The sequence below is a fragment of the Dermacentor variabilis genome, chromosome 3, assembly GCF_050947875.1.
Source record: "Dermacentor variabilis isolate Ectoservices chromosome 3, ASM5094787v1, whole genome shotgun sequence".
NCBI lineage: Eukaryota > Metazoa > Arthropoda > Arachnida > Ixodida > Ixodidae > Dermacentor > Dermacentor variabilis.
The window spans coordinates 111,161,059-111,176,652 of NC_134570.1; the positions used below are offsets into that span (position 1 = coordinate 111,161,059).

The 15,594-nt window shown below is 47.0% G+C and overlaps 1 protein-coding gene across 2 annotated transcripts in view; it reads right to left on the reverse strand.

Annotated features, from left to right (window-relative positions):
* The window catches only part of LOC142574092 (uncharacterized), a 37,255-nt gene that overhangs the window by 14,325 nt on the left and 7,336 nt on the right, over positions 1 to 15,594 (reverse strand). For both annotated transcript variants that reach the window (XM_075683261.1, XM_075683260.1), the window contains exons 2-4: positions 13,358 to 13,464; positions 11,559 to 11,621; positions 9,622 to 9,681 (exon numbers count right to left, since the gene is read on the reverse strand). In XM_075683261.1, coding sequence (XP_075539376.1) covers positions 9,622 to 9,681; positions 11,559 to 11,621; positions 13,358 to 13,464 — 230 coding nt within the window. The remainder of the gene's footprint in view (positions 1 to 9,621; positions 9,682 to 11,558; positions 11,622 to 13,357; positions 13,465 to 15,594) is intronic.

Genomic DNA, 15,594 nt, shown 5'->3' on the forward strand with positions numbered 1-15,594 from the left:
TAAAGGACATAGAATGCACTGTTAGCATAACACCAGGAAGTGGGCGCAAGTGACACCAGAGACACTCTGCCCTCATTGCGTCGGCTAGTCTCCGTAAGCGGTGCTCCTTCCCTGCCTTCTCCCATACGAGAGCCGAGGAACACATCACCTTTGCGTGACAAGCCCTGCCTCCCTTCTTTTTCTGTCTCTCTCTCTCTTTTTTTTTTTACTGAGCGGCGCATTTCCCGTGGCGGTGTGCGCTTTCCGCACTGGGCCAATAACCGAAGCCATGTGTCATCGTGAGTGACACTGGTAGCAATGCATTTTACGTAAAGGCATTTGTGCTGGTGATTTTGACTCTGGCTTGGAGTGAAGATTCGTCGAGAAGGAGGGCGCGTGGCGTTGTCTTTGAAATTTCAACTGTTCTCGCGGCGGGTAGCGCTGTGATACTTGCAGACATGATTGTGAGTGCGTGTGGTATACGTTGCGCTTACATTTTGAATATACTTAGATCTACTGAAAAGCGATTCAGCGTAGGTTTGTACTTGATCATGAACTAAGGACATAAAGTGCAACTTCTTAAGATTGTTAAAAATACTTATTAAATTTGATTAGTAAGAATATTTACACAATAGAAGGTTATAAGAATGCAGCATGGGTAAGTATGGCCATAACATATATATATATATATATATATATATATATATATATATATATATATATATATATGTGTGTGTGTGTGTGTGTGTGTGTGTGTGTGTGTGTGTGTGTGTGTGTGTGTGTGTGTGTGTGTGTGTGTGTGTGTGTGTGTGTGTGTGTGTGTGTGTGTGTGTGTGTGTGTGTCTGTGTGTGTGTGTGTGTGTGTGTGTGTGTGTTTGTGTACTAGGATGTTGAAGTAAAATATACACTTTGCTACTCTTAAAGCAGCTGAACTATATAAGCCATAGGTATCGTTATCGTTTGTCACATTATTTATGAAATAACTTGGTCGTATCTAAAGCAATAGTAGTAGCAGGAAAACTGCATGATATACAGAAACCGGTGGGCTTTTACCCCAGTCCCCTAGAGGGGGCAGAGACGGAACATACGGTGCTTGTCCGGCAGGGTGCTGCCCCTGTTCCAAGGCTGTACAGGCACAGGCCATCAGCTTAGCTCGTCGGATCAGTCGTAGCTGATCTTCATGGGCCAGGCTAGACAGCAACGCGTCCAATTCGTTCCATGTGCGGTTTCTTTCGTGTTCTTCTCCCCGTCGCACACTCCCACTTGAGGTAAAAGAGTGTTGTTGTCTCCAACACCTTGGGCACCTGTCTCTATATGCCGCGGGCTGGATCCCGTGGAGAGTGTACAGATTTATGTACGTGTTCGTCTGGAATCTTCGCAACATGGTTGCGTGCGCAGCGCTGAGTTTGTCGTGTGGGGATGGATATATTTTCTGTTGTCTCTATAGTATGCAAGAATTGTTGCGTAGCTATAGTCTAGGGGTGTAGGGTTCTCTATTGCAGAGTGCGGGGTGGCTCGGTGATTTGTAAAGCCTCGATCCGCCTCCTTCGCATGCAGCTGCCCGGTCACACCCTCGTGTCCCTGTGCCCAGGTGTTGCGCCACACTGCGTGCCTATCATCGAGGCAACTGCAGCTCGCCCCTCCCCGCTCGTTCTTCTGAAGCGGTTGCCGTTGTGCTAAGCTTTAAACATCCGCTGACAACCTTGACATCCTCATGTCAGTTCAACTCGCCCAACTATGTGTACAAACCTCCAAAGTGCCACGTAACTGCTGAACCCTTCCCGTGGGTCAAACGGAGGAATCCGGTGGCGCGGCGCACCAAGACTGCTGCCGCGACAAAAGCAGAATGTGACGCTGGCGACGGCAGCACCCGCTCTGCCTCATTCCTATTGGCGACAGGTCGCCAAAGGGACTTAAGGCAGTACGGGCCCATGGTGAGAAGAGAAAGAGTCGCCACCAGCCACCCTGTCCGTCTGGTGCGCTCTTACTGCGTCTTGTATCCTATTACCAGCTATATCTGTACATATTCCATAAAGCTTTTTGTCTCCTCTTTGTCTGCTCCAAGAGTCCGTCGCTCGTCCTGTACCCAAGTAAGAATACCAGGTCATAGTTTGGATTTATTCAACCGTGAGCTGCCATCCAGTACCGAGAAATATTCCGAGGGCCTGTGCTCCAATTTCCTCCCTTAGATAGTTTCTGCAAGCTTTCTGTGTGTGAGTCTGTGATTATTGTTAATGGAGCATTTTGAGTCCAGCCTTTCTTCATTGCGAAGGCAATTGCAACGTGTCACAAGTGCACCGTAATTTTACATACGGCTTTCAGCGAAAGCGCTAACGGCCAAGGTTTCAGACAACCAGGCAGGCACACACTAGCACCTTCTTATAGGATACACATGGCAATTGAATCTCAAGAAATATGAGCTACGAATCACCGACTTGCTGACATTATAGTCATGCCACATTTTCTTCTTTCAATGGTCAATGAAAGATGCGCATGTTAAAACTTGTAACGCTTCTTTGAAAAAGAGAATACTGTTAATAGGCTGACTGAAAACCTTGTCCTGAGGCACATTTCACATCAGGGCTTTGCTACCAATATTCAGCATTGCAGTAGGCCCAACAAAATAAAGAGTTATATCGCTAATTACCATCATAATAATAATACTTGTTGCATCATACTGTGTACCAGATATGTGACTCTGGGCACAAGCAATAAAAGCTGTGAGAAATGACACCTTGATAGGGCTGCATGACCCCGTACATTGACTTCAGCGCCTTGAGAACAGAACAATATGTATTTGTTCAATAGATAAGGGAAAAGCATGGTGAAGAAAGTAACAGAAGAGGGAGACGCACGCATCTTCGAAGAGAAAGTAATATGCAACAAAAAGCAGTGAGTATTTTCTTCTTATGACACGTAAGATGCATGATATATGATCATGTGATACGTAATTTCATTACGCAAAAAGAAAGAGTTCCCAAAGTGTTATCATGATAGTTAAAAAGGGCGTACTGCAGCTGGCATTAAAATTAACGATAACAAGACAAGAACAATTCTGACAGTTATATCCCGTTGCCAAGGGGGAAATTCCTTGCACTTGGTGTTTCGGGCTTGTATATTTTTATCATTTAAGCTATTGATATGTGTATGTAGTTAATTCTGCAATGTTTGTAAACTGTAATTTGTTTCATATGTTCTAACTTTCCATGTTTATGTGTGCTACATGTGTCATAATTTGTACAATGTTTTCTTATGTGGGTAGATTGCTGCAGGAAAGAAAACGTTTGTATATTCGCAATTCCTGTCCTATTAATGCATTACTGTGAAACAGGGTTTAATTACAAACACGGCTACGCAACAGCAGCCTTGGAGCAAGAGTGTCGGTCAGTAACTCGCGCTCTCCGGGCTGCCAGACTTAATCGTCTCCTCTCGATGGTACCTGGTTCTCGTCTTGATCGCCATCCTGGCGATCAAGGCGATGCGAGCACAAGAGGGCCATAGTAGGGCTTTAAGTGGCTCAGGTGGACTGTTTCACGACCGCGGCTGCATTTGTCTGTGGGAGGTGTCACAAGCTCGACTACGCAGTACACCGGTGACGTGCACTAAACAATGTGGTAGGGACCGTGATGTTTCGCTACAAACTTGCGGGAGAGACCGGGAGCCTGGCATTGAACTGAAAGCCACACGAACGAGCCAACACTGAAGGTAGGGGCAGGTTGAGTGACGTCAAGGCGTTCGTTTTGAAGACCTTGTGTCACGGAGTTCAGGTGCTGGGCGGTATTCGGATGCATCCACGCGGTATGGAAGTAGTGTCCGGCGTGAGAGACGGCTCACGTCTGTATAGTAGAAAGAAAGGGGAAAATTCGGTGGTGGCTTGCGTGGCTGTCTTATAGGGATATATCACGAAAGGAAGCATCAAGTCCCAATTGGAATGATCGGAGGCTATGTACATGAAGAGCCTATCACCGAGTGTTCTGTTAAAGCGCTCCGTCAAGCCTTTAGTGATTGGGTGATACCTTACAGTTATGCGATCAATAGTATTGCACTAGCTCAGAAGCTCTTGGATCACTGGCGAAAGAAACACGTGGCCTCGGTCGCTAAGCAGCTCGCGGGATGCTCCGCGGGCGAAGAATGAAGCTGCGCAACATGAACAAGGCAAATTCACGAGCTGAAGCTGCTGGTAGAGAGGCGATTTCGACATAGCGAGTAAGGTGGTTGACGGCCACAGTAATCCGCCGATTGCACGCAGGGGTGGAAACAAGAGGCCCATGCACGTCTATGCCAATTCTGTCAAACAGGGGAGCTGTACAAGACAAAGGTTGTAATAGGCCAGGCTTGTGAGAAGTTCTTTTCTGTCGTTGACACTCAATGCAGGAACGAATGTACTTGCGGACCTCTGTGTACATTCCACGCCAGTAGAATCGCTGGCGAAGTCTATCATAAGTTTTCAAAGAGCCAGCGTGCGCGTATTGCGGGTCTACGTGGAAGTGCATGCAGAAGTCGGAGCGCAAATGGCGAGGTATAAGAAGGAACAATTTGCGACCATCTGGATGATAGTTGCGGTGGTACAACATGGCGTCCCGGAGCGTTGTTGCATCTGGGTTGCAAGCCCCAAGGGTAGCGTTGGCCTGGCGGCCTGGGGCACAACTGGAAGCATCCGAAGGTCCTGGCAAAGCATGAGTTGACTGCTAACAGAACAGCTTGTTTATTCTAGCATCGCAAAAGAGCGGCCGGTCAGGTCGACCGAAGTGGAGAGACGGGAGACCACGTTACTCGACGGAAGAAAACGGAGCCTGTCTCGGCGTCCGGGGCACCTGCTTTTATACTCTCGGAGTCGAGGGCAAGAAGGAACTGCTTGCGAGAGGTGCCAGTGACGGCGGGGCACGGACACGCTGAGAGACACGTTGAGACAAGAAGTGACGCATCCGCCGGGCCGACGCCGGTCAGACCTCCTCGCTTCAAAGTTGGGGATCTCCTCTCCCCGGCTGCCGCGCTTTGACAAGCGTGGGCACCAACATGCACACACACTCACACACACACACACACACACACGAAGACACGTGGCATTGAAACATGCCTGGACGCGCTTGGCAGGAAGCGTTACGGCAGCGCTGAACTGGCCAAAAATGTCTGCCGCTTTGAATGAAGCCCCGGCGTCCGTTGCATCCGCGTCGGCTATACCGCGCGTTGTAGGCGAAACGTAACAGCGCATAATAAGGTACTTGGCGACGAATAGCGCGAGACAGCCGTGGCAATAATGTCACCGAAGGCGTAGAGAGAACGTTGATCAACGAGGTTATCGAAGTATCCTTGCGCTGTTCTGGAGGCATGTAAGTGATATTGATGTTAGTAAATGAAGTTGCGGAAAGGGAAAGAGGTTCAACGTCAGAAGGCACAGGTGAAGGGAAAGTGCGCCGGCGTCGTTGTGCTTGCGCCCTAAGCAGTAAATGACGCGAATGTCGAATTCTTGTAAAAGTAGCGCCCAGCGTCCAATTTGACCCCATGGATCCTTCAACGAAGCCAGCCAACTGAGTGAATTGTGATCTGTTACAACATCAAACTAATTACCGCACAAATAATAACGAAATTTCTACAACGCCCAGAGGATTGCCAAACATTCCTTTTCGGAAACCGAGTGCGTGCACTCCGCCGTAGTGAGGACGTGACTCGCATGTGCACCTACGTACACAGAGAAGCCCGGCTTTCGTTAGGCAAGTGCAGCGCCAAGTCCGATCCCACTGTGATCCGTGTGTACCTATAGGTTGGAGCAGTAGGGTTGAAGTGACGTATAATGAGCGGTGAAGCCAGGAGACGACGTAATGTTGCGAAAGCCTCATCATACGCCTCCGACTAACCAGACAGATAGCCACCACCGGTGAACACCTTCGTCAGTGGTGCTGTTACGGACGCGAAATACTTCACAAAGCGGCGAAAGTATGAGCCCAGACCAAGGAAGCTGCGAAGCGCTTTCACGGTGATAGGTTTTGGAATTCAGCAACAGCACACAGTTCTTACGGATAGGGAAGGACGCCGTCATTCAAGACTGCGTGGCCCAGTGTTGTGAGTAGGCGAGCTCCGAACCGAAACTTCCGGAACCGGAATAAAGGGAGAAAACGAAGACGTCATCTAGGTAGCACAGGCATGTCTTCCATTTTAACGCACGCAAGAGACTGTTCATAATGCTTTGGAATGTTTCTGGGAAATAGCATACGCTGAAGGGAATAACATTAAATTCGTACAGCCCTTAAGGAGTTACGAAGGAAATAACCTGGCAATAACCGGACTTTAAGTCAAGTGACGAAAAGAATACGGCTCCCTGCAAGCAGTCCAGGGCATTATTGATGCGTGGCAGAAGATACACATCTTTGCATCTTACTTTGCTTATTACTATTTGGTTTGAACACATATATACATTTGGCAGGAGAGGGAAAGTGAGGAGCAGGTTGGCAACTGCCACGGGGAGGGACACCACTTTGGTTAATCGGCGGTAATCGACGTAGACGCGGATCGAGCACTCTTTTTTCTTGACAAGAACAGGCGATGACCACGGACTGCAGGACGGCTGAATGACACCTCGCTAAGGCATGTCGTCGAGTTCTTCGGAGATCACACGGTGCTCTGAGGGAATGTGCCCTAAGGGCGCTGTCGCAGAGGCGCTTGGGTGCCGGTGTCAATCAGATAAAGAATAGTGTGCCTTCTGCCTAACGACATCTTCTGCCAATCAAACGAGCGACGAAATTGGCGTAGAAGTTTAAGAAGTTTCTCACTGTGCACCTCGGCAAGATCGTCGTCGATGGCGGACGGAACCAAACGTACCTAAAGGTTGGCGTCAAGGCGTACCAGTAGAAGGTGTAAGGGTAATAAGTTGCACGTTGTCTGCGTCGTTAAGGCAGAAGATGAGGATACCTCGAATGCCTGAACTGTGTCAATACACGCTCTTCACGCTCTTCTCGGAGTAAAGTTGAGGGAACTGGCAACGGATTCGTAACAAACAAGGATGTAGCGCTTTTGGGCATGTCGCAAACAGCAATTGCCAACGGCAGACTCCTACGATGTGGAACAGCCTCTGGGGGTGTAAACAGAACTATAGAATCACCACACCAGCACAGGACACGAAGGAAAGTGTTGTACTGCTGGGTGGTATGTTCGTATCGTCGGCTACAAACAACGTTAACAGCGTAGGGTTCAGATCCAGCAGAACACGCCGCAGAGAACGCCACCTCGGCACGACCACAGTCATTGGCTGCTTGATGTCGCGAGGGGAAATTCCAACCGAGGATGACATCATGCGAAGAGGCCGGCAGCACAGTAAACTCGATGTGATACCCATCATCTCGAACTACGACGCGGGCTGTGCAGGCGGCTGACGGCTGAATATTGTGCGCGCTGGCGGTATAGAGTGACAATCTCTTGAATGTCGTGGTAACCTTCCTAAGCAAGCGGCAAAGTTTTACATCTATCACTGAACGGCAGCACCAGTGTCCACAAGCGCAAGGGTACGAAAGCCATGCAGAAAAATTTCGATGAGGATTGCTCGAGAGATTCTAGGACTTGAATTTTTCGACGACGACGCAGTTCGTGCCTCTGGTACTACGGCATTAAGTTTTCCGCGTCAGAAGGGCAGGGTCTCGATGGTGTATAGGTGACATAGAGCAACGCCAGAGTGATGGCAATCGGCGGCTAGGTGGGGGCTGGGGTTCGGGCGAAGAGGACTGTTGTAGCCGTGCGGTACCGTTAAAGCGACTAGGATGGTAGGCAGACGGGCGCATGACATCAGGTGACGGCGACAGAAGCCTGCCACATGTCCTGCATAACCGCAAGAATATCATTTAGGGTTATTGTCTGCAGTGCGCCAAGGGTTTGAAAACCTGTTGACTGGTCGACTTAACGGAACTGGTGGTGGTCGAACGGGTGCTGGCGCGGAACAATAGGTTGGTTGATGGGGCGACCCGGCAGCCACGACTTGCGCGTACGACAAGGGCGCAGACTCCAGAGTTGGCGGACGAGCGAAAGGCAAAGTGACAGTGACCTCCTCCTGTATCACTTGTAGCATGACTGGGGCCAGATGTTGTGCCTGTAATGGCTCGAGCGTGCTCGGTAAAATGGAGAGCTGACGGCCCACCTCCTCACGCACGAATTCCTTGATCTGAACCAGCAGCGCAGTCTGTTCGCAAACAGTCAAGGCCGTGATTGAATCGTTCTGTTCCAGAGGGCATTAAGTTTCGCGCGTTGCTTGCGCAATTCCTCTAAACTCTGGCACAAGCTGACAACATCGGTGACGGTTTGCGGGTGTTTGGCTAATAACATTTAAAATTCGTCATCGGCTATTCCTTGGAGGATGTGCTTGATCTTATCTGACTCGTGCATCGAAGGGTTTACACGCTGACACAAGTCGACGAAGACTTCAGTATATCTGTTGAAGTTCTCACCGGGTTGTTGAGCGCGGTCACGGAGTCGCAGTTCCGCACGGAGCTCGCGTACGGACGGGCGGCCGATGATTTCTGAAAATTTTCTGGAACGACGCCCAGTTATTAATTTCCACTTCGTGATTCAGGAACCACAGACTGGCGATTCCGGTCAAGGATAAGATTACATTGGTCAGCCTAGTCTCATCGTAGCATGTGTTGACTGCGCTCACCCTCTGGAAAGTCGCCAACCAGTCCTCGACGTGTTGGCCATGAGTTCCGCTGAATATCTGTGGGGGGCGCTGATGCAGCACGCCGGGACAGACGGTGGATTGAGTCTGGGAGCCTTCTGTAGTAATTTCTTCCAGCATCGCTGAGGTTGGAGGTAAGGTACGACTGTGTAGTTCATGGTTGGGGCACTGGAAGATCACCGCGCACCTCCACCAAATTTCAAAGGGGTTTATTAACAAGCAGGCCTACCCAACAACAGCCGTGAGCCAAAAGCGTCGGTTGCTAGCTTGCTATTTCCGTGCCGCCAGACTTCATTATCTTCACTCAATGGTTTCTGGCTTTCTTCCCCACTACAACTGTATTAGTACAGGACTACCTACGGAAAGTAATCGTATTCTTAACGCACCTGTCAAAATATTTTGTTACGGAAAAGTATTACTGAACATATCCAGATATTTTAGAGGAGGGGCTCCCCTACTTTCTGGCATTGGGGACTCCTACCTGCCTTCCCAGAATGCCGTGCAACTGTCTCCCCCTACATTTCTTTCCGCAGATGTGCTTTCAACGGCTCTCCAACATTGTGGCGATGAATCAACTGAACGTTTTAAGATGAGAAGAAAGTAAGTGCACATATTAAAGAATCATTTAAATAGAGTAATTGGGGCGTGGCTCAGGCCAACTTATGTAGAAAGTGAGTTGCTGTGCAACCGTCGTATTTAACACAGCAAGATGCCTTCAACATCGCGGCCATAATGGTATTTCTCTTAAGACTACTGAAATGTGGATGTGCTTAGGTTTAGTTGTCAAACTCTCGTTTAGATGCCCGCGCAAGAACGAATGGGATAGAATTCCTTGTGGCCTTTCGCCAAACCCCTGGATTACGAGGAAACAAGTTTGGGAATCCCTTCCTTAGAGGAAGAGATATAAGGAAAGCAAGAACGAGCTGCTGTTCAAACAGGGAACCATGCCGAAAAGGTTACATACTTTAGGTGCACCACAAACTTACATAGAGTTTCAGGAAATTCCTAAGCATGCATTCACCAGCAATGTCCCTTCTCTTGTGCATCTGCAGCGTAGGAAAAAATGCGATGACATATTTAACAGAATCATTCACTAAAGCAAAATCCTGATCCAAAAAGCTTACGCATTTGAAGAATGAAATATGGAACATGTTATGTAGATGAACGTCGGTTTGAAGGTTTTTATTTGATGTGCCTGTAAAATGGGGGGGGGGGCTTTCACATTAAATAGATTTCTTTTATTTACTTTTTAATACATATTGCGATCGGAAGAGAAAGCAGGCTTGGGCGAAAAATAAAAATAGTGAACGAAACTGAACACGTTACACAAAATCATATGGCAAGCATAAGAAAGCAGACAAGCATAGACTACATGATTAAAAATGCGTTGGGGATAAAAATTGCACAACTATATAAAATCACTTTCATGCGTGCAAAACTTAACAATCACAAGTTAGTTCATGAGTTAGACAAAATTAGACAAGTGCGGCGTAGGGACAAACATACCAGAATACATACCGAAAACTAGGTGGGTGCCCACAGAATGCTAATCTCCTTAAAGAAACATGGCATGCTAAGTATTCAACTGACGACGCTGGTCCTCGTTGCTGTGATTCTAGAGATTCAACAGCCGAACGACAGCGTGTGGCAGACTGAGGGATGTAAGCTCCAGCGTATGAACGCATGTGTTCAGCAACTGTTTCTTCTCTCATTATACTCATCATTTATACCCTTTTCCTTCTTCCCTTCCCCAGTCCAGGACTACTGGTTAACATCGCTGCTTTTTCTGTTTATCACTTTCCTGTTTTTCGTAGCACTCTGAAGTTGTTCTAGCCTTATGTCGCCCCAACTCAACCGCATCATGTTTTGCGGCAAGTTCTAGGTTGGAGCACAAGCAACCTATCAATTTATGTCCAAGACAAGGTGCTTCCGATACTAAATTAGCATTGCCATTAACAAATAAATGTGTAGATTCTTGCATCTTGTTCCTATGCGCCTTCCGTTGCATGCGCAATATTTCTGCCAACCGGTCGGGCAATCTCGAGTCAGCAGAAAAATCCAGTGTCACCCTGATTGCGGCTCAACCAGCGTAAAGTGTCAGATATAACTTTAGTGCCTTGTCGGTTCAATGAAGAGACAAAGAAACAGTTTTTACTGAGCCCTTGATGGGGTGAAAGCGGCCAGAGGAGCGGAAGACAGCCCCTCTCCCACTCTCCCTTGGACGGCGGCCAATCCTTGTAGTCCAGCGGCGTCCGCGGCCATCCGGACGACCCACGGATGATAGTAGTATTGCTAAGTATTCGAATTTATAAGTATTCAATTGACCGCGCTGATCCTCACTGAACCAGCGCGGTCAGTAGCTCAGGAACTATTCTTAGACCATTGTGTACTCAAGAGGCGGCGAGAGCAGTACTGGATGGATAACAAAAAAAAAGTTTTTTTTCTTTAATTGTGAAGAGCTTCAATTTGCAGACGCTCCATCAGTAAATTGAATTTGGCAAAATTATGGTATTCTTCGTTTCTTTTTTTTTACTTTCTGTACCTAGCAAAAATTCATGGTTCTATCTCCGGCTTTGTTTACTTCTGTATACATTTTAGTTGCTGTTATGTTTTATTTTACAACGCTCAGTAGGGTAGCCAAGGTATGCCATGCATGGAGCTTTATTAAGCATTGGAGTTCTAATCTGTACCTGTGAAGTTGAAAGCGTTCGTACTTCTCCTCAAAAGAAGTGCTGTCGCACTGTCACCTTGAATTGTCACAAGAACTTACTGTGCCCAATAAAATTCAGTGCTACTTAATTCCAATGTATCGGTGCTGCTGAGGTTTCCCAAGTCCATCAACGAGATTATTATTTGTATGAGTTTCCAACTCGCTCTTGTTGCAAAGCCGATTCGCGATAATGAAAAAAACGTCTATATTCACATCTTTTATGTCCCGCAGTCCGTGGTAGCATTCGACATGGTACTCGCAAGCTGCAGCCACCACCTAGTCGAGAGCAAAACACGGGATAACGCATTACTACTTTTCCACCAAAGGGAAGACAGAAACAAAGCAGGAATTTGAAAAATGGTTCTTGCTTAAAGGCTTCCATGTACAAACCCCTGCAGAGAAATAGGCTATAGTACCTCCAGAAGTGCATCATAAATCTAGCAAACCCCCAATATGAAACAATAGAGAAGGTCCCGCTTCGCTCTGTGCGAAAACTTGTGATACTTCAGGCAGCTTTGATATCAAATAAAAACTTCAATTGAACAGCTTTGTAACATACTTCACCGATAAATACGTTCGTTATAAAGCTTGACGTACGCTGCAATTCTGAAAACTCTGCACATTTAGTTCCCAGTTAGCCACTGCGCCTCCTGGCACCGCAACCTCCATGCGGAAAATTCTGCGTCTGCTACCGCAAAATTACTCGGTTCTTACATCCAGATGCGTTATATATAGTCATTCGGCCAGTTTATATTTTCTTTTCACAAATATTTTTACCATTAGTGAAATTAAGAGTTTGAAAAGGAGCGAGTTCACGTGGTTTCGACAGCACAACACAACGATTAAATGTCACTTCTAGCCTTGAAAGCGGTGATTATGAGTTTCCGTCCACTTTTTAGCAGCGCTTCTTCAGTACAACAAAAGCTCTATCCTCACTCAATTTTAGTCACATATAAATTTGAAATCGTGCAGCATGTCTTATCCATAAAATGTTATATCTATATAGCTTCCGTTTGTGTGCAAATTTTGCAAGCGTTTTGCTCCTATGCCGAATATTGCGACATGTGGGATGGATGGGCGGGTCGAATAAAATATGTTTCTGAACCTGAATCCGACTTGCTTAACAGCATGGTCAGTTACATATGTAAAACGCCATCGTAGGTTCTATTTTGGGTCTAGCAGCGCTGGAAACACTCATCGATGCCGTACAAGGTTCCTTTTTTTTCTGTTTTCCAACTTTATGCTACTGAAGTCGCATAGCGACAAGAATTGTAAATGTATATTTTAATCATTAACATCAGTGCTGGCACACTTGCGCAAAGCTGTTTGCCGTCTTTGTGGGCTGGCCGCGAAAAATTACAAGCCACCTCTTTCGACTTTGCCTCCTGAAGTCTGCCTTGCCTCTATTGTTACGGGAACCAATAAAAATTAAACTTCATAATATGGGAAGTAGAAACTGGGCATCTACGTAGTGAAACAAGGCCTCAACTTTTGGTACGCATCAAAGCAGCAAAATTTCAAAATGATGGCTTCCGAGGAAATACGTGAAAGGTGCCTATAGTATTTTCAATAAACAAAAAGAGCGTTTTTGGCTCTGCTCTTTATATGTTTGCCTCTGTGAATTAAGTGCTGAGATAATAATGTGTTAAGAGGTGCATTGGTGCATTCCAAGCAGTTGGGGCGCATTGTTGCATGAAAATTAAACGCACTAGCTACTGTTTTGGCACGCAGCTTAGTAGGGTCTATGGATGAATTTCGGATACTACAGGTAACGAAGAATATGTATGCTATGTAATTAGGCAGTTGTACTTGAGAAAATAGCGTATTCTTTTGTGACTGCCTCTTGGTTTCGGAGTAAATAACCTAATGGTCAAGAGAGTCATTGCATTAGGAATATTGTTCATTATTGTACGCCAACAATAAAGATGCATTATTGCACAAGCGATATGCTTCGTGCGCATTTAAAGAGCTGCAAGTTACCTTTGAGGACTCGTGTACAGGCAGCGACTTACCTTAGAGAGAAAGCTCGAGTTGACCCTGTGAAATATGAGCACATCCGCCACGCAGTCCAGCAGAACTTTAGCTGTCGGCTTCAGCACTTTTAACATCAATGACGCAACTGCAAAAGGAGTGAAAACATAACTGTTAGTCTGTGTAACTGTTGGCCAAGCACAAATGTTTGGCTAAAAAAAAGAACTTGACACACTGTCATCGAATGCACGCAATAATTTTATGCATAGTTATGATCACAAAATTGCGGCCCATAGCAAAAAAATCATGAGAATCAAGTTTTAACTCTAAATTTAGGAGCGTCGGTTGCTATCGGGGAACGTGTCTGCTTGTAAAGTTCGCGCGTCCTCTGCGGGCTGAGACCTTCCCAGCGAAGAGGTGTCACCGTTTGGAGTGCACCGTGCGAGTTGCTTCTCTGTACACCGACAGTTGTACACAAAGTGCGCCAATTCATTCACTGAATAATTTTATGTCTGGTTCTATGAGCACACTAACTACTCAATCTAAATCAATTCCTTGATTTTTGACCCATTTTGCAGCTGATGACTGTTGATGTCAAGCTGTCGATGACTCTCGTGATCCATTTTGTCTTGCTGACACATGGCTTCACGATTCTTTGTGGCTCTGACCATGGCTTTGCTTGCTTGATACAAGTGCGTGCCGACACACTCGGCATCGCGTTAATGCTTTTTGCATTCTTTCTCAATAGCTCTCAACGCACCGATGGTCTTTGGCATCTTCGGCTCGCCTCAGACTGTTAAGGTCAGAGGAAAGCCTCCATCACTCGATCGCGTGCCGTTTTGTCAAATGCAGTTTTGTCCCCACAATATTTTTTTCAAGCGCAGTTCTTTACGCATCTGGGATGGCGATAAGTTTTCCTTTTCTGGATTGGGAATCCATCTATCTTCGCATTGTCATCACCTTTACGACTATACGGACATACATACCCGTGCAGCTGAGACGCAATGGTAAGAACAGAATGGGGCAGTTTACAGCCAGCGGCATGTAACCCCTTTCCCCTATATTCATGCGACCATGCACTCACCAGCAACTGCCGGCGAAAATTATGGCTCTCACACAGAGACAACGAGTACAATACTGTGAAGAAGCGCATGGCATGTAGATGATGTGGGTTGACGACTGAGCTCAGCTTTCGAAGTACTTTAGCGAAAGAAACTGACCTCCATGACCTAAGCGGTTGTAGTGCTCGCAACGTCGTAGAGAAGTGGGGAGTTAAAGGCGATTTCGTTTGTTTTGTAGTGAAGCAGACGCGCTCCTGTGTGTGTGCCGACTGAAGAGGAAGACGAAGGACCATGCCATGAGTGCAGCGCCACACGTGCCACAGGCTACAACAACAACAACAACAACAACAACAAGCGAGCCCCGTGCTACGGACAGCACTTGCAGTGCCTTTATATACGTAGCGTTTCGCAATGTTGTAAACGACAATAAACTTCGTCGCATTTGGTGGCGGTTGCTGGGATCCTTCGCCTCGTCCTGGATCTCCACACTCGAACCCTGCCAACAAGATCGCCCTGCACTATGCCTGATCCCGCGACCTCGTTGCCTACATCACCGGCTGCCACTGTCATCTGCGCCGGCGTCCCGCGTCAACGCAACCCACCCATTTTCAGTGGGACTACCGAACACGACGTGGAGGACTGGCTGTCATGGTACGAACGTGTAAGTGCCCATATCAAATGGGATGAACAGTCTAAGCTAACCCACGTGCCTTTCTACCTCGTCGACGTAGCCAAGCTTTGGTTCTTTGACCACGAATGGGACTTTACAAGCTGGTCCACGATTAAGACTCGTTTTGCCGAAGTGTTTGATCGCCCGGCTGTGCGTAAGCTACGCCCTGAACAGGGTCTACACCAGCGCACGAAGCAACGTGGAGAGACATTCTCCAGCTACATCGAGGATGTTCTCGATTTGTGCAAGCGGGTAAATCCCAGCATGTCAGAGGATAACAAGATCGAGCATACCCTCAAGGGCATCGACGAGAGTGCATTCCAGATGTTGCTGGCCAAAAGCCCAACTAGCCACGCAAAGAAATAAACATCGCAGAACAGGCCCTGACTGAAAACTGTATTGTAACTCGACTAACACGTACTTTTCTTGTATCCTACCCAGAAGAGGCATTGGTACACATTATGAAACATTATGAAACATTATTACTGTATCACGCAAAGATGACCTTTCTTTTTCTGATAGATAAAAATAGATGGCATGCTTGCAC